At 40.4% G+C, this 19,257-nt stretch overlaps 1 protein-coding gene across 1 annotated transcript; it reads right to left on the reverse strand.

Annotated features, from left to right (window-relative positions):
• Nucleotides 1–1,425: 1,425 nt before the first annotated feature.
• On the reverse strand, nt 1,426–13,046 carry COX5B (cytochrome c oxidase subunit 5B). The gene is made up of 4 exons (XM_072995193.2): nt 12,870–13,046; nt 4,478–4,548; nt 2,067–2,166; nt 1,426–1,615 (listed from the first exon to the last, which is right to left on the reverse strand). Exons 1-4 carry the CDS (start codon nt 12,973–12,975, stop codon nt 1,503–1,505), a joined length of 390 nt encoding a protein of 129 aa, XP_072851294.1. The 5' UTR covers nt 12,976–13,046; the 3' UTR covers nt 1,426–1,502.
• Between the last annotated feature and the right edge of the window lie 6,211 nt (nt 13,047–19,257).

Genomic DNA, 19,257 nt, shown 5'->3' on the forward strand with positions numbered 1-19,257 from the left:
GGCGCTCATCATCAGCACTGTGTGGCTCAAGGGTTTGCTGATATGGTCACCTGATACCATCTGGTTGGGGGTAGGACTAGAAGAGGGGATAGATGTAAGATATCTAACCTCTCTTCTTCTACGTGGGCATGTTCTAACCCCACCGCCATTCCTTCCCCTACCCAGCACCACCTCAATGGCTGCCTCCTCCAACACCCTACCCCCTTCCTGTTCTGTCAGATCCACTGTGGGTCTCTATGCAAGCTGATGGCAATTAATAATGATTAAAAACAACAAACCCTTCTAAAGCCCCTTCTCCCCTCTGAGCCAGTTGGTTGGTGTTGAGGATAGGGTGGGGCAGCCTGAAGCAGCAGCAAGGGCCCAGTCCTGCAAGGCCATTTCCGATGGGTCTTGGGGTTTTGGTTGCTTTTTGGGTCCCCCCCCCCATTTCCAATGGGTCTTGCATGCTGCTCTTTCTTTTTCCTGTTTTCTTTGCATTTCTGACCTGCCTTCTTTGTTCTCTGCATTTCCAGTCTGCTGTTTGTTGTCTGTGCATTTTCAATGGGTCTTGCACGCTTCAGTGCTCCCCCCCTTCAGCCAGAAGGGATTGATCGCATTTCCAGTGAGTCTTGCAGTGTTTTTTTTTTTAATTTTCCTTCAGTTGAAACGGATTGTATTTCAGTGCATTCCTATGAGAAATGGTGCTTTGACGTACGACTATTTCAAGTTACATCCATCTTCTTGAACGGATTATGGTCATAAGTTGAAGCACCACTGTACAGCACAGAATGATTCTGGCTAAGTCTGTATATTGGACCTCATCTGATAAGACTTGTGTTACTTTGTCACATTCAGGTGTTCAGAAAAGGGTTAACACAGTCCTGTAGGTAGAATTTCTCCCTATGATTTGGGGCTCCCAAAAACCAGTTGCCTGATCCTGTGGAGTGTCTCCATATATAACAAACTGTCCTTCACATGACAGGTAGTGAACAGGGGTAGAACTCACCCTGCTCATACTTTAGATTGATCCTTTTCAGGACTGGGGTAACTGCTTGAAGTATGAACCTGTTATTTTGTCTTAAAATTGTATAATTCAAATGCCTCAAGATGGAATAATGCCCATGACACCAGTGGATGTCTTTGGAACACTTAGTTTCTCAACACCAGCTCAAGGATAGGTAGAGGTCTGTACATATATGTGTACCCTAACGTATATGGGTTCACTTAGAGGTGGATGGGTTATGAGTGTTACTATCAAGATACATTATCCAGTAGTGTACTGGGTTGTACCTATAGGAAACGGTAGCAAAATGGCACAAATAAGCATGCTGATCTTTAGTTAATTTGGAGAATCCTGCAGCTGCTCCAAACTGAATGAAAATGTTAAATCATGTCATGGCTCTCTTATGTTTGTTTTCACTTTTGATGCAATGACTCAACTAAGCATTTAATTGGAGCAGATGCTTTTATTAAATCTGCAACTTACTGAAAGAAAAAACATAATTATTTTCAGTATCAACACCTCAGTCAGGTATTTTCTCATGAACTAACTTGTAGTGAGCCCCACACTCCCAGCAACGATGCACCTTTCCTTTAAACAGCCAGAACCAATTAATGTAAGTTGTATCTTCATCACCTGTAGAAGAAGAAGAAGAAAATTAATTCGAGTGATCTAGAAACCTCATTTTTTATCACTGCCAGGCAATTTATATAAAGGTCAACTATAACTGGAAAAAATATGGCTAGGACAATAGAAGACTTTTTACTGCCTTTGAAGCTGGGCTTTTTCAAAGCTGAGGTGAGACATGGAAGCTGGTTTTGCATGTTCCTACATCATTTACAGTGCTTACTTCCATGCATTCTTTCCAGTGAAAGTGACCTAGCTCTCAAGGATGCTGTGTCTGTGCACACACTCTTAATAAGGTTGGGTGTGGAAGCAGACAAAGTTACTGAACATTGCTGGAAGCAAGAGGAGGATGTTTTGCTGTGATGCGGCTGTCTTGTGCCTCAAACAGTTACATTTAATAATTTGAAATTGGATTAGATGATGTGTGATGCAGCAAAAACAAATTAATTCTGATACTTACAGATACAACCCACAAATCTCATTTCCTCAGTAGATGGAACAAGGTGAGGATCTTCTTTTGTTCCTGCATATTTCTTGGGTGCATAACAACTGTATGGATCCTGTATGCAGAACCAAGAACAATGTTAGCTAGACACAAAATCAAAGGGGCTGAACAACATATAAAATTACTAGAAAAAATGCCATATTCCCAGTGGCTGAAAGTCCTATTACCTAGTATGTAGGCACATCTGAACCAATGGTGGAATTATTGATTCACCACATCAACTGACTTAATGGGCCTATTCTAATACGACTTACAATAAACAACAGGATTTTAGCCACTACGTTATCAAAGACGGATTCTTAAGAAGAGGTGTAGAGTGGAAGAATTTGGGAATGCTGAATTACTGTTGGCAGAGTCAGATTAAGACATCCTGAAGCCCTAAACTGTGCTAAAATTTCAGAATCCCCAAAACATTAATGTTTTGTGGGAAATTTATTTTCAGTTACTTCATTATTTAAAGGTCTAAGCAGTATATTGGCTTGCACACAAATCTGCGTAGGCCAGATTTGCACAGGAAACTTTCCTTGAGATAAATTCTCATCTTAGTTCCTGGAAAGACTCTCCCTGTTTTTAAAATTAGATTAGGATAAAGTTAAGACTAGCAGCATCTGCAAGCAAACAATGTTTAGAATTGCTGTAGATTAGCGAGCAGATTCTATGGATGATTAAAGGAACTAAAAACATAAGCCTGTTTTCTGATATTCTTATATTGAGTAATGTCTTTGATGTCTACATGCTGCTGGTATCTGCTTACTGTTGCTGCTTTGACAAGACACTGAACCTAGCTGATTTAAACTAACATTTTGATACTGATTTGCTTTTTCTCTGAGTGATATCTGTACTTATCTGGATTACACTGTAAAGAGCTGATTAGACAAACATGGATATATGGTTAATGGTTACAAAATAACCATTTAATGGATTTTGGGAAACTTGAATCACAGTATGTTACCTTACTAATGTGGAAACAATACACTCTGAAATACAGAAGAGACAGCCAGGGTGGCTGTGGGTAAGCTGTACAATCCTAGGATGCCCGCAGAAGAAGGGAATGGTAAACCACTTGAGTATTCTATACCTACAAAACCCTAAAGAATTTGCTTGAAAGCACACCAACTGCATTAGTTACTTGATTGGATAAAAATCAATTAATTTGAAACAAAACTTTTTAAAATACTTATTTTAATCAGCTTTTTTAATTGATGTTTTTTGTTTAAAACTCCTACATGATGATAATTTTGTGTTACTGGTCAATAATGCATACATGGAATAATAATTACAAATCTCAATTTTGTATTATAAAATGTGTTCATATAATTTGAAAAAGCCATTTTTACACAGGTCCTGAATTGGAGCTTTAACTTTATGGAGTTCTACAGGGCCCTGTATAGATAATTTAGGTTAAATTGTCTCTCTCCTCTAGTACTAAGAATTTCACTTTAAAACCTGCAATTCTCAAACTAGCTTTCTGTCTCTAAATACAGAACTGTCAATAGAAATATATGGAGAGGGGAAGTAACATGCTTGATTAGCACTATCTGCTAGCTCTTGCTGAAGTTTTTTCTTGAAATTTTTTTCTCCTGACATAATACAATGCTGGAATTTTTGGAAACCCAATTAACATCTCCAAGTTCATTCTCAACAGCCTTCTTAAGACATGTTCATTCTTTTAGAGGGGCAACCCTAGTTATTCTTCCTCTGGAACTTTCAGTAGACAAAGTTAAATTCTTCTCTTTGCCTCTCTCTGGATGTTATCAATGACGTTATCAAAGAATAAAGGATTCTAGGAGATGGAGTCAATTTGGGCAAGAAGATTATGAAAAATATCTACTAAAGCTGAAGCAAGCAAGAGTGCTATTATGTGTGTGCATGGGGGATAATAATTAAATCAAATTAATTATTTAATCAAATTGATTTATAATTCTATATATTGATTAACTGCATGCTCTTCCTGCCAGTCAGTCACTCTGAGTATAATTCTGGAAAAGCAGCATACAAGTCAACATGATATTGATAATATTCCTTTAAAGCAGTAACAGTTCAACTAAATGTAGTTTCAGTACACCACTAACATGCACTTAGTTGGGTGACAGCTCTAGTACTCAGTTACCAAGTTCTATTTTGGAAGAAAGAGGATGTAAGCTATTGACCTCTCCTGCCTGCTTACTAAAGTGAGCTAGCAAAAGCAGCCTCAGAACTTTATCACAGCAACAATGCCAGTCTCCATTCTTTCCCAGATAGCTGATCCATGTTGCTTATAAGAAAGCATTCCGTTGCTAAATTTATTTCAGATCTGCATATTCTAAATATGTTGCTCAGCCTTTTGACTAAGTTGGTGCATAAGGTTCGTAGTCACTTAGACATACTTCTCCTCTCTTATCAGCTTCCAAAATTTTCCGTTCAAGTCCAGTAGCTTGCTCTTCATCAGTAGGGATAGCTGGAAAAAGGGGAAAAATAAAATTGATACAGTAGGGGTTAAATAAAATGACATACTCAGCTTACATTTGCAAAGCCTGATCTTCCTCTCACAATGTGATTTCCTCCAACATGAGCCTGGACAATTACAAATTAAGACAGAACCAAGAACAATGGTTCATGCCATGGGCCATGCTGGAATTCAATATATGGAGCTGAGCTGTGCTTTGACAAAGAGAGGTCTTTCAGTACTTTAGCATGCACTTCAAAATGAAAAACTGAAAAAAGACTTGAAATTGGTAAAGACAGATTGACAAGAAGCAAAAATAAAAATGATAAAAATAGGGTCAGTATCCTTAATGCATCTTTCCAGAAATTATCACTTACACAGAAAGAGAACTATTACAATAATTAGGGTAAATCATAATCATCTGTGGAACTGAAAGAACTAGAAAAGTAAAAAAAAAAATCAACACAGAACAATGACCATAAGAGGGTAGAGGTAGACACAGTAGTGGAAGAACAGAGGAACAACATATGGAACAACCTAGAAATTACAAGCTGACAAAACAGCAAACATCAGAGGGAAAAAAATGGTAAACCATATTAGCCAGAACACAGAAAGACAAAGTCTCCCCTATTTGCACCAGTTACAAAGTAAACCAGTAAAAGATCTACTCAGTCATGCAAATGTAGTCATCAGAACAATCCCAACCAACACGCTAAAGGAAATAAAACTAGCTCATGTATAGCACAGCTATCATAATAACCTTGGAACTTGGTTACAAGCTAAAGAAGAAAGAAAGAAACAGAGAGAGAGAAAAAACACTCCTGGCACTCCAAAATGGAAAATTTGGCTGGAAAGAAAAACAAATTACATGCAGACATTAGCAACTTAAACACCTGAAAGATTCAAAACTTAAAAATGAAAAAGTAAAATAAACCATACAACATGTATAACTTAGAAAGGAAAACAATAGTTAAAATGATAGAAGAATTAAAACAGTGCATAACTACAGCAAAGAAAATTGAAAGATATGACAGATAATTGAAACAATAGAGAAAACAAGTAATTTTGAAATAAGCAATGATTGTTCTATACATCACTAGGAGAATATACAGAGCAAAAGAAATTAGGCCCATGTAAAGATGATACTCTAAAATTCTGGAAAGAAATGTGGGAAAGCCCACAAAAACACCTCATAGATTAAAGACATTTGTAAAGAATCTCAAGAAAAAATATAAATGATAATGTAATACCAACTGAAATGGTAAGACGTAAAGACTGTGAAAAAGTGGAATGCACCTGGTCCAGATGAGCTGTATGGATTTTGGTTAAAGCATTTAACAAGTCTCCATAAACGTATAGAAGTGCAACTTAATCACTTACTCCAAAATTCTACAACTGAAGATTGGATGATAACAGGCCACATATTTCTAATAATAAAAAGATCATCGAAAGGGCAATGAACCCAATAATTACCAACCACTTACATGTCTTACAACAATGTTCAAGCTTCTCACAGGAGTACTAGCAAGATCAATATATAATAACCTAACTGAAAACTCCCTATATCCAACTGAACAGAATGGGAACTTTAAAAAGAAGCACAAAAGATCAGATGCTTATTGGTAAAATGATATTGAAGAATGCTAAAAGACAAAAAACAAACCTTAACATGGCCTGGATAGGCTACAAAAAGGCATTTGACTCATTGCCACACAGCTGGATTAACACCTGCCTAAAATGTTTGGGACTAGTAAAAATATTCAGAAGTTCCTCAAGAAAAACATGGAAAGCTGTCTTAATGTCCCATGGTGAAGAAATTCAGAAAGTCAGCCTCAAAAGAGGAACGTTTCAAGGGGATTCATTGTCACCACTGCTGTTTAACATCTCACTAATTCACATGTCAATACAGTGGTGCCTCGTTTTACGACTGCCCCACATTATGACAAATCTGCTTTACAACTATCTTTTTGCGATCGCAAAATGATGGTCTAAATGGGGGAATTTCGCTTTGCGATGATCGGTTCCGTGCTTCAGGAACCGATTCTTCGCAAAATGACGATTTTTCAACAGCTGATCAGCGGTTTCAAAATGGCCGCCGGGTAATAAAATGGCTCCCCGCTGTGTTTAGGGACGGATTCCTCACTATACAGGCAGCGAAAATGGCTGCCGTATGGAGGATCTTCGCTGGACAGTGAGTTTTAAGCCCATTGGAACACATAGAAAGGTTTTCAATATGTTTCAATTGGCTTTTTATTTTCGCTTTACGATGTTTTCGCTTAACAGTGATTTGACTGGAACGGATTATTGTCGTTAAGCGAGGCACCACTGTAATCTTAAATAAAACTGGATTGGACTACCATATTTCAGAACAAGCAGGGAAAATCAATCATCTGTTATATGTAAGATCCAAGGAATTAGTGGTAACAACAAAAGTCAACTCTGCCAAAAAAAAGATGAAACTGTGTCACACCTCATATGTGAATGTCCAAAGACTGCACAGGTTACAAAATTAGACATGATAGAGTGGCAAAATTAGTGCACTGGTCATTATGCCAAAAATATAATTTGCCAGCCTCCAAAAACCCATGGGAACATCAGATAGAGAAGGTGTCAGAAAATGAGGAAGATCCAAACTAATAGACATAGCACTTCAGACATAGTTGTAATAGAACCAAGAAATGTCTGAATCATTGACATTAATTGCATGCCAGAGCTGAAAATGAAGAATTGGAAACACCAAAAAAATCAGAGACCTGGCAATCAAAAGATTTCACTTGTGGATGAAACACACTTCAGTGGTCCCCATAGTCATCAGGGAATTGGAAACAATATCAAGAAATTTCAGACAGCACTATAAGCAGTTGCAGATCTCAGAAATCACATCAGAGCTACAAAAAATAGAAATATTAGCAACAGCATACATACTGCGCTAATATTTAACAGATACTTAGGTAACTGGTTAAAACATGCATTAATACCAATCAATGTTTTTATAGTTTTGGTTGACTGTGCCTGATAATTTTTAATAATAATCTGTGCAATCTTTGGAAATTCACAGATGAGGTGACACAATTTCATCTTTTTCTTGGCATTTACCATTAGCACTAATTCCTTGAACTTTAGCTTCCATAATATAAACATACCTAACCTAACATTAGTTTGGAGTGCTTGTTCTTCGTGCATTAGTTTTTATGCAAAAAATATAACTTACAAGCCTCCAAAAACCCATGGGAACAACGGGTAGAGAAGGTGTCAGAAAATGAAGAAGTCAAGATCTTGTGGGATTTCCGGACCCAAACTGATATGAACCTTGAACATAATGCACCAGACACAGTAATAAATCAAGAAATGTCTGGATAATTGACACTGCAATTCCAGGAGATGCCAAAGTTGAAGATAAATTGGTATGCGAAACAGGGTACCGATCATCGCAAGCGATTTTTCCCATTAAAAACATCGCAACACAATCACAAAAACGATCACAAAAAGTTCGTCGCTATGCAGATTCGTCATTAAACGGGGCGCCCGTTAAGCGAGGCGCCACTGTATTAAGAACAGCATATATACGTCTACATTTAACACTTTTTGGTTAAAACTTGTGTCTGTTATAATACCAGTCAATGTTTTTATAATTTTGATTGACTGTGGCTGGTATTTTTTAATAATAATAATGTGTGCCATCAAATAAGTGATGGTGACCCTTTTCAGGGTTTTCTAGACAGAGTATTCAACAAGTCCCAGGATGCCCCCTTCTTCTGGGGGCATCCTGGGATTGTGTGGCTTGCCAAAGGTCACACATTTAGCTTTTCTGGGATGCAAAGTGAGGAACTGAATTCACAACCTCTGGCTCCACGGCCAAATGCCGAACTGCAAGGATTGGAGCTTTGGCTTCAAATTCAATTCCAAGAAATCAGTAGATCTTTGTTGTTTCAAAACAGGTGTGGGATTTATTGGTGTATTAAACAAGTGTCTAAAACATGATTATGCCAACAGGTCCAGAAGAGGCTTCCATTTGTTAAATAGAAACAGGTTTCTATAACTGTTGTCCCACAGTCCTGGGAGATCAGCGGGGACCCAGTCCTTACGGTGTGCCTTGTCATACCATCCAGCAGGGGCACGGTCTCATCCAGGTCGTCATCCCACAGGATCCACCCATCAGTGTCTCGGTTCTCCTAGGGTCCTCGCTGTAACTCCTCTTCATCTCCCTTACTCTCCATTCCAATCTTTCTTTTCTTTCTCTTGCTACTTGTTCCTTTTCCTTTCTCAATCTCCTTCTCCACCCCCTCACCTCTGCTTCTCCCCAATAAGAGAGTCTAGGGGGAATCTCCACTCTTCTCCTATAATCTGCCTCCTCTTTTGGCACTCTTTTTTCCCCATAATCCAGTCCAAATATCCTGCATCCATACCCATTCCCAACCGGGCAGTAACTGGTCTTTTCTCCTGTCTTCCTCCCTGTCCCTGCTTCAAACTCCACCCTTTTTCTCTCACTTCCCGCCTTTTCTCCATGAACCTCCCCTATCATCACTTTCTGTATGTCTTCTGTCAGCTCTTCTATCACTGTCTCCTGCTGAGATCTCACTGTAGGTTTTGGTGCGGATTTGGGGTCCACTTCCTTAGTTTTGTTGTTGAGGAGGGACAGCTCTCCAGCGAGTGGGGTGTCCCTCTCGCCCTCTGTCTCACACTAACTCAATATCCAGCCAGCAAAGAAATAGGAGAACAGCAAAAGAGGAAAAAAAACAGATCTCTTCCAGAAGATCTGAGAAATGAAAGGGAAATTTAAACTCATATTATGGATGCTGAAAAATCAACAGGGGAACATACTATCTGACTGGAATAAAACACGTTTTAATTGCCAAAAGGAGAGACATTCAACAGTACAGTCAACTACAGAACCATTGCATTATTTTCTGATTCAAGATAAGTGATGCTCAAGGTACTGCAACAAACTTTTACCCTATGTGGAGTTAGAAATTAAGAATTACACTGGACATTGGACCATGCCAAATAACTTCAGAATATCAGTCTGCTTTATAGACTACAGCCTTTGACTGAGTGGAACTTAAGATATTGATTGTTTTAAAAGATATGGGTGAGCCGCAACACTTGACTGTCCTGACACTCAACCTGACAAGAAGGTATAGCTAGGATAGAGTATGGAGAAACAGAATAGTTCCCCGCTGGTAAAAATGTCAGACAAGGCTATTTTTATCTCTGTACCTGGTCAATCTATAAGCAGAAAATAAATGGAAAACTAGATTCAGATCGAAGAGTGAAAATTGGTGGAAGAAACATGAATAATTTAAGATATTTAGATGATACCATACTGCAGACAGAAAGCAGTAATACTGTAACTTGAAATGACTCCTGGTGAAAGAAGGAGGACTGCAGTTGAACATTAAGACCAAAATCATGACTTCAAAAGCACTAGGTAACTTTAATGTTGAAACTGAAATTGTTAAAGATTTGTATACCTTCGTTCAGTTATCAATCCAAATAGAAACCACAGCCAAGAAATTAGAAGGAGACTGACACTTAGAAAGACAACAATGAAGGAACTATAAAGATTATCAATTGTTAGGACATGTCATCAGAGACCAAGACTAGTCACATTATTGCATTTCCAGTTACTATGCATGGTTTTTGAAAGCTGGACTGTGGAGAAATCTGACAGGAAAAAAATTCTTTCAAAGTATGGTGCTGAAGGAGACTCTAGAGATACCATAGACTGTCTGAAAAACAAGTAGATTCTAGAACCAGAAAGAACCATGACAATTTTCATCAGCAAAAGTCCTAAAATAAATTCTAATTATGCCAAATAGAAAGCCTGATCTTAATATAGCCATCTGTCACCTCCTACCAAAATTATTTCCATTCTTAACATTCTCTCATCAGTTGAAAGGTAGTATACTTTTGATGCTGCCAAGTGTGAAACCTGCTTTTAAAAGCAACTGGTATTTACACCTGCTGCGGTCTCTAAGGCCTCTTACTTATTCTAAAGCTAGTTTTACAACAGCTAAGGGCCTACTCAACTATTGTGTCTAAAAAAGGAGGGAGTGGAAATTCAATCAAAACTTAAATAAAACATATATTACTGTACATAAAAAGCAACAGAGAAATTGCAACAGAGAAATGGGCACTCCCAAGCCAACTACACCAGAGCACAAGTTGCTGTCCTCTGAAGATGCCGGCCACAGAGACTGGCGAAACGTCAGGAAGAACAACCTTCAGAACACGGCCAAAGAGCCTGAAAAACCCAGAACAACCAAATTGCAAGCTGTGTTTACAAATCGTGAAAAGACAATCAAATGAAAATGCAAAGCACATGACAGAAGCTAATGAAAAGTGCCATGATGTGAAAAGAGACAGATTATTCATCATCCTACAACCTGTTTCTGATAAACAAAAAAGTTCTACACCTAGGAAAAAGAAATAAAACAGTTATAAGATTGGGGATAGTTGGCTCCATAACAGTATATGTAAGAAGGATCTTGGAATTATTGTTGAATATGAGCCAACAGTGCAATGTGGTTGCAAAAGAGGCAAATGCTATTTTAGGCTGCATTAACAGAAGTGTAGTCTCTAAATCCCATAAAGTACTAGTTCCACTCTATTCAGCCTCATTTAGAGTACTGTGGTTAGGCCTCATCTAGAGTACTGAGTCCAATTCTGGGCACTAGTTTAAAATGAATGTCAACAAACAGGAACAAGTTTAGAGATGGGCAACAAAGATGATCAGCAATTTGGAAGCCAAGTCCTATGACGAAAGACTGAAAGAGCTGAGCATGTTTAGCTTTGAGAAAGGACTGAGGGGAGAGATAATAACAGTCTTCTAATACTTGAAAACTTGAATACCAATACTTTAATACGGAGGAGGGGTAGGATCAGTTCTCAGTCATCCCACAGTGCAAGACACCTAAGAATAGGTTACATTTATAGAAACCCAGATTTCAGTACAATATCAGGCAAAACCTCCTATTAGAGCAGTATGAGAAAGAAACCAATCAGATGGTGAATGCTCCAAAATTGGAGACATTCAAGAGAAAACTGGATAACCATCAGACTTATTTTGATTTGGATTTCTGCACTAAACAGGGGGTTGGACTCAATGGTTTTATAAGCCTTTTCCACTCCATTATTCTTTGATTTTCTGCAGTTAAATTAGGGGTGCCCAAGTAAGCATGAATTTTGTGCAAGATTCTGGCAAAATTACTTGGTAATGAAGCTTCAGCTTCAAGACATAGTGGAGCACATGTATTTTACTGGAGGAGTCTATTTTAGGGATTAGTAGGCTCATTCCCCCCCCTTCCCTTTATTTAATCCAAGAAACAAATTAGTCTGACAAGGAAGAAGCTGTTCTATGCAGGTGGCTTCTCTCCCCTAGCCCAGCCTTTCCTGCTTCTGTAATCAATCTGATTGGGGGGAGGGCAATATTACTGCGTTGGTCTCATCATAAATGGATTCCACAAAAGAACTGGAAGTATGAATGCTCTTCTAGGATATCTGGATTCTTGCCTATGTCTTTAGAGCCTACACAAGAGAAGAACTCTTTCCCTCTTCAGAGTACAGACCGAAACGAAAGGAGGCAGGAAGTTGCCAGCCGCCTTTCTCTCCGTTGAGGGCATCGAAGGAAATGCCAAGGTCGAATACAAAGTTTTTATTCCCGTTTTTATTCTCGATCCCTTTCTCTTCCGCCTCGGGCTGAAACGCTGAGCGAAGCGGCGGCACGGAGGGTGGGTGGCTGGACCAGGCTCTCCCCTAGGAGAATATTCTCAAGCTCGCCTTTATAACCGCCGAAATCGTTTGACAACTCGTCGAAATTGTCGCAACGGCCCTTAAAAAACATCCTCAGAGGCCCTGCCAGGGTGACTGCAAGCAGGGCAACACCAGAGGGGAAAAGGTGAACATGGCGGGCGCTGCCCAACCCGCCCTTTCTTGTGACGTCATCTCAGGTCACTAAAAGGGGGGGAAGCGGCCCTCCTACTTATTTTAAGCCCCATTTATTAACAGTTGCTTCCTAAATTATAAACAGACACTAAAAATAAGGGGGCGCCTCCCCCTGTAAAATTTCCACCCCCTTATCCTGCTTTTCAAGCCGCCGTCGCTTCCACCCTCCGAGGTTCAAAGCTGGGCCTCGGTGAGGGCCGAAGCCACCTCCCCGCGGGTTGTGTCATAGCAACCTACCGGTGCAGAGCCGCCGCCGCCTTCCGCTTCTCCCTGCAGAAGGTTGGGCGGCGGTTGGTAGGCCGCCGCGAGAAGGCCGAACCACCACCCGCACGAGAGAACGTCCTCCCCTCCCCTCTTCCTCCTGTCCTTTCCCCCCCCCCAGTACCCACCGCTGGAGCTCATGGTCCGGACAGCCAAGGGCCCCGCAGCCCGTCCTGAGACGCGGGGCACTGCCCGCTGCAAAGCGCCAGCCAACAGCCTCAGCCTGCCCGCCATGCTGGGTGCAAGGTCGCGTTTCTCCCTCAGCGGTTGCCGAAGACCTCTCCGGGCTGTCCCTCCTCCCGCTTCCGAGGGGAGGGGCGAAGATGTTTCCTGCCCTCTGACGAGCTCAGGGTCCTAGCGCCGGCGCCGTTTAAGCGAAGGATGCCCCCTAAAAGGAGGCACTTTACAATCCCGGTCAGCCCTAATGAGTCGAGAAACTAAAGATACCCGTATGCAAATATGTCTTGGTAAAACCGTAACATCACTGGGGGTGTGGTGCTTGAATCTAGACTCAAATCTCGTCTAGAGCTTAGCAAGAGACGTTTAGACCAGTGGTTATTTTTCCGCACAACCTACTGTATATGTTGCTGTGAGGATGATACTGGAGGCTGGGTAGCCCATGTGCTATGTATATACACAGCTTGGATGTTTTTTTTTAGAAAAGCCATGGAATACTAAAAATTTAAGAAGCGCATCCCAGAAGAATAAAAAGATGCACAAATGTCCCTATCGCGTACTGGAACAACAAAAGACAGTTATTTCAAGCCTTGGAGCTAGGGTTGAATGTGCAGGTCACCACTAGCGAACCCTCCATCATTCAGATTTTAAGGTCCTTTACACATTTTCCTGAAAGATTCATTGGACTCAGTGGTGCGCTATAACAAAGAATGGGGGTAGCCAGAATATGTGGTAATTGTTGTTGTTTAGTAGTTAAGTCATGTCGGACTCTTCGTGACCCCATGGACCAGAGCATGCCAGGCCCTCCTGTCTTCCACTGCCTCCTGGGGTTAAATTGGGGTTAAGTTGGGTTAAATTCATGTTGGTCGCTTCGATGACACTGTTCAACCATCTCAACCTCTGTCATCCCTTTCTCCTCTTGCCTTCACATTTTCCCAACAGCAGGGTCTTTTCCAGGGAGTCTTCTCTTCTCATCAGATGGGCAAAATATTGGAGCCTCAGCTTCAGGATCTGTCCTTTCAGTGAGCACTCAGGGTTGATTTCTTTCAAAATGAATAGGTGGTAATTACATCTCCCAAAACTGAGGGATGCTCTCTTGAAACCTATCTAGGAAGCATGTTAACAGATGAGAACTGAACAGCACCTTAGATCAAGGTTTTCTGAATCCATGTGAGGAATGCAGTTAATCACTGTAAGTTTTTTCACTCCAATTTTTATTGCACTTTAACATAATACATGGTTTGATTGTTTTAATATTGCCATTTTCTGTGGTTTTCATCAAACTGTTTGTATATAGCAAGCTGTGAGATATCTGTAATTGTCTCCTGGGAGGTGGAGCGAATATGAGTAACACCATCACATCAGCCCTTCCCGCCAGAACTGGGCCATCCACTTACTACTTGTGGGGTATGCAGCCATAGTCATTCGCACCACACCTATCATGGAAGTAGCTCGGCCAGGGCTTCCCCACCTCTCTGCACTGCTGAATGGGGAGACTTGTCATCCCACCTCCCAACCAGATTTGTCAGCAGTGCAGGGAATCCCTGGCCAGCCTACTTCCACAATTGGCACAGCAAACGAGGACTGCATGTGCCACACCATGTGGATACAGTGGATGGCCCAGTTCTGGGGGTAAGGGCCCATTGGCTTGGCTACCTGTGGTACCTCGACTTACAAACTTAATCCATATTGGAACAGTGTTCACAAGTTGAAAAGTTTGTAGGTCGAGGCACTATTTCCCATAGGAATGCATTGAAAACCGATTAATGCGTTCCGAGGGAAGAAAGAAATACCTAAAAATTAAAAATAAAACACTGCTAATCTTTAGAGAGAGATGGTAAAAGGCGGAGCCTGAGAGGAGGAGTTAAGTCAGTTGAGTCAGAGTGGATGTTAGGAATCAGAGAGAGAAGGAGGGGTCTGAGGAGTGATTAGTCTGAGTGAGAAGTGTGGTAATTAATATGTAGATTAATATTGATGAAACTTGAAGAATGTGCTTACCTCTGGCTAGTGTGGGCGGCATATAAATTGAATAAATAAATAAATAAATAAATAAATTTTTCCAGAAAATAACTGTAATCAATAAACCTGTTATATTAAAAAGTCAGGACTGAATGTGAATGGATCTTCATCTTTTCTAAGTAAAGTATGTTGATTAGGAGATCAACTGGTGGCAGCATGTCAAGAGGTATTTTGGTTTGCCTTTGTGAGGTCTGTGTTTCAGGAGACAAATGGGGGTCACGAGGTCAAACACCACAATTGGTATCCAGTGCTGGGATACAAAGTAATCCAGTAAAGCCAGAGTTTAAAAGTGAATTTTTTTGAGTCGTGGGTACCATTTTAGTTAGAGGTCTGTGGGGAAGCTCCAGCCAACCTAGCGGTTCTAAAGCATGCAAATGCAAGTAGATAAATAGGGACCACTTCGGTGAGAAGGTAACAGCGTTCCATGTCTAAGTCGCACTGGCCATGTGACCACGGAAGATTGTCTTCCGACAAACGCTGGCTCTACGGCTTGGAAACGGGGATGAGCACCACCCCCTAGAGTCGAACACGACTGGACAAAAATTGTCAAGGGGAACCTTTACCTTTACCTGTGGGGAAGAAGTGGGTGACCTGTTAGAACTTTTGTGAAAAGCTTAGTGATGGGGCTTCTGATCCCAGATCTGGGGGGAACTAAAGATAGGGAATAACTCTGAAGGAAAAATTGCTTTTATTTACCTCAAGATTTGAGAGACCAGTGGCTAGCTTAATATCCAAGGCTCTGAGAGTTAAGGGAGTGGTTGTAGATAAAAGTGGAAGCCAGAGGTCAGAGCGGATTGTCATGGTTTAGGTTATTGAAGCTAGAATGTAATTTCTAAATGGGATTTGTAGTCATGGAATTGTGTAAAAGGAATCCATCTTAGTCTCTGCGTTATGTAACTAGATGCTTCAAGAAGCTGTTTACTCTTAGAGCTAGTTGGACGTTTCCATGTAACAAGCTTTGAGACGATAAGGGCCAAAGGCACAACATCCAGAAGAATGTCAACAACACCTGCACATCCCATGAGAAAAGGAGGTGGAGAGAGATGAGACAGTCCTTCGTCCTGATTGGCTTACATCAGTGGAGAGTGAAGAAAAGGTGGTTCCAGCATGTGAAGAAAAATGGCAGGATGGTGACAGAGGACTTTTTAGATCTTTATAGATTGTTGGATTTTACCTTGGATTTTAGATTTTTGAATGGACTTTGGAGTTTCCATTGCTATTGCTAGGATGTAGTTCACAGCAAAAGATAGAGGAAGGGAGGCTCAGCCTTACCCACCTTTCCAGCTATTAGAGTTTTCTTATTTTATTTTTATAGCTGGGATTTGCTATGTTTCTAACTACCTTAGTTTATGGAAATGTATTTGAATGCTATGCTTTGCAACAAACTGAATATCTCTAATCCTTTATTTTTCTAATAAAACAATAATTCTTAAAAACTTATGTTTGGTCTCTTGAGCAGGTAACCTGCTTAATCTACTTTTCTTTTTTAGACCACAGGTATGCTACTGAGTCCATTTAATTATCTGAGTTTTGCTGGTCTTGGCAGACTCTAAGACTCATGGTTTTATCTTTGGTTTTCTCAGTTAATTGCTAATTGGGAAAAGACTTGGGAAAAAGGGTATCAGTGAGACGGCCTGGCCGTAATAAGGAGTCATTACAGCTTTTATAGGGGTACGCTGAACCCAATACCCTCTCTGTTCCAGCCTCAGCATTCTCTTAGGAGGGCTGAGTGCTTACACAGATCTGAGGTGATAGAAAAACCCAAGCAGAGGCTTGAGAAATAAAATTATTTTGGTGTCTGAGAGCAGACATAGCTCAAACATAGACACAGTAACTTAAGGTTGTTAGCTGGAAAACAGCCAGAAAGAGCTGGAGGGAAGTGCAACAATAGTTACTGGGATTAACAGCAAAAAGACAGGTCCTTTTTAAAATCAGTACAAACACTCAAGACTAATTATCTCAGAAGTAAATATGCCCCCCAAATGTAGCCAAAAGGAGAGTAGTGAGGCAGAGAGTTTACCTCAAGAAATGGAGGGAAATGGAGACACTTTAACTCCAATGGAACAGGAGGAAATTGATGAGGGTGCCTCAGAGAGACAAAAGGAATTAAGCTCCCAAGAGTTTGAAAAATGGAAACTGGAACAGGAGTACAGACTCAGAGAGAACGCTCAGGAACGACAGCTCAAGGAATTAGAAATTAGAGAAAAAGCCAGAGCTGAGGAGAAAGCTAAGGAGCAAGTGCTCAAGGAATTAGGGATGAGAGAAAAATCTGAACAAGAGGCCAGACAAAGAGAAATGGAATTTGAAATACAGATGAAACAATTAGAATTAGCTTCTCAAAATAACACCAATAACAGTGCTAGTGAGGGAAATCTCTCAAAAATTGACCTAAAGAAATTTCCCCAATATAGGAAAGGAGATTGCCCTGAATCCTTCTTCATTTCATTGGAGAGAGCGTGTTGGGACTTTGATATCAAGGATGATGAAAGGATGATAATTCTGAGATCACAAATAAGTGGAAATTTAGCTGAACTGTATTCGCAGATGCCTCTAGAGCAAGCTAGAGATTTTGAAGCCTATAGAAAAATTGAATATTCATGATTTGGCATAAATGCAGAACACCTGAGGAGAAAATGCCGTTCCCTTGGGGAATGGAAAGGCCTGAAGAATCTTATTCTCAGTTAGGGGCTAAACTTACTCACTGTTTGGACAAATGGATGGAACACGAAAATGTCACTTCTCTAGAACAAATGAAAAACGTGATTGGGTTAGAACAATTTTATTCTATTTTGCCTGGAGAATTGCGTTATTTAAAGACAAAAATCCCAGAAATTTAATAGAAGCAGGTGAAAATGCGGATTCTATAAGTGAGATACGAAACCCCAGGTTCTCTGAGGTAAAATTTACCAGGCAAAACTGGGACAACAATAAGAGACCATTCAATAAAATTTACTTCAGAAACACAAGTAATTAACGGCTTGACAGTCCCATTCCTGTGTTAATGCTGCATTGTTACTTTGATGAATATCTGTATGCTCCCCTAGTCATCACTTTTGTCATGGTGGGAATATGTATAAATATGCAGGACATGTACTGTATTTTTCTGTGAACAAAATGATACCCTGCTTCCCCGAAAATAAGCCCTAATATGATTTTTCAGGATGGTCATAATATAAGCCCTACCACAAAAATAAGCCCCAGTTAAGAGAAACCCCACCTTCCACCATTGCGCAGCAACCAGAAGATGACATGACTATATCTGAATAAATGTAGGTTGTTGTCCATGAAAAAAATAAAACAACCCCCCAAAATAGGCCCTAATGTATTTTTTGGAGGAACTATTAATATATTTTTGGGGAAACACGGTACTTTTGTCTAAAATCTTTAGACAAAAAATTGAGCGTTGTCTTATACACGGAAGTAAGCTGAGAAGACAAACAAGTGGAGGGGAAATCAGGAATCAAAGCGATCCTGCAGCACTTTGATCCCTGCTTTCTCCTCCTTTTGCTAAGGTTTAGCAAGTGGAGGGCGAAAGCAGGGATCAAAGTTATCGTGCAGTGCTTTGATCCCTGCTTTCCCCTCCTTTTGCTAAGGCTTAGCAAGTAGAGGGGGGAAAGTAGGGATCAAAGCTCTGCAGGATCCCTTTGATCCCTGCTTTCCCATCCTTTTGCTAAGTCCCATGGGGCTTAGCAAAAGGAGGGGGGAAGGATCAAAGCAATCCCACGGTTGCAGAAGAGGGAAAGAGATCAAAGTAATTGTGCAGCTGCTGGATTGCTTTGATCGCTTTCCCCCTCCTTTTGCTAAGCCCCACTGGGGCTTAGCACAAAGGGAGAAAGCAAAGATCAAAGCGATCCTGGAGCGCTTTGATCCCTTTCCCCCTCCACTTGTTAAGTCCCAGTTAGATTTCTTAATTTTGGGTTAGAAAAGGGGAGTCTTATACATGGAGGCGTCTTATACACAGAAAAAATATGGTATTTACAGTCTGGTGTCTGAAGCTGATTCTGCTTCATGAATTCTCAAACTAGATTAAATATATAAGTCTTGAAAATGCCTCAATATTTTGTCCTTCTTTCCCCTCCCACTCATTTTTACCAACAGTTAGCAGTTTGGTTTCAGATAGATGCACAGTTTAAAATTAAATGATACATTTTCCTCTATTATTTCTATACAGGGAAAAATCAGGGTGGCAAAAGCTGAGTGTAACTTAACATTCTCTCACCCTAGTTTTATCTGGGCTTCCTAATCGTAGTGCTCTGAGAGAAGAATGCTGAAGTAATATTTCTGGATGGATCACTGTTCTGTTACTTTTTCTTCAAAAGG

The sequence above is a fragment of the Pogona vitticeps genome, chromosome 3, assembly GCF_051106095.1.
Source record: "Pogona vitticeps strain Pit_001003342236 chromosome 3, PviZW2.1, whole genome shotgun sequence".
Taxonomy (NCBI): Eukaryota; Metazoa; Chordata; class Lepidosauria; order Squamata; family Agamidae; genus Pogona; species Pogona vitticeps.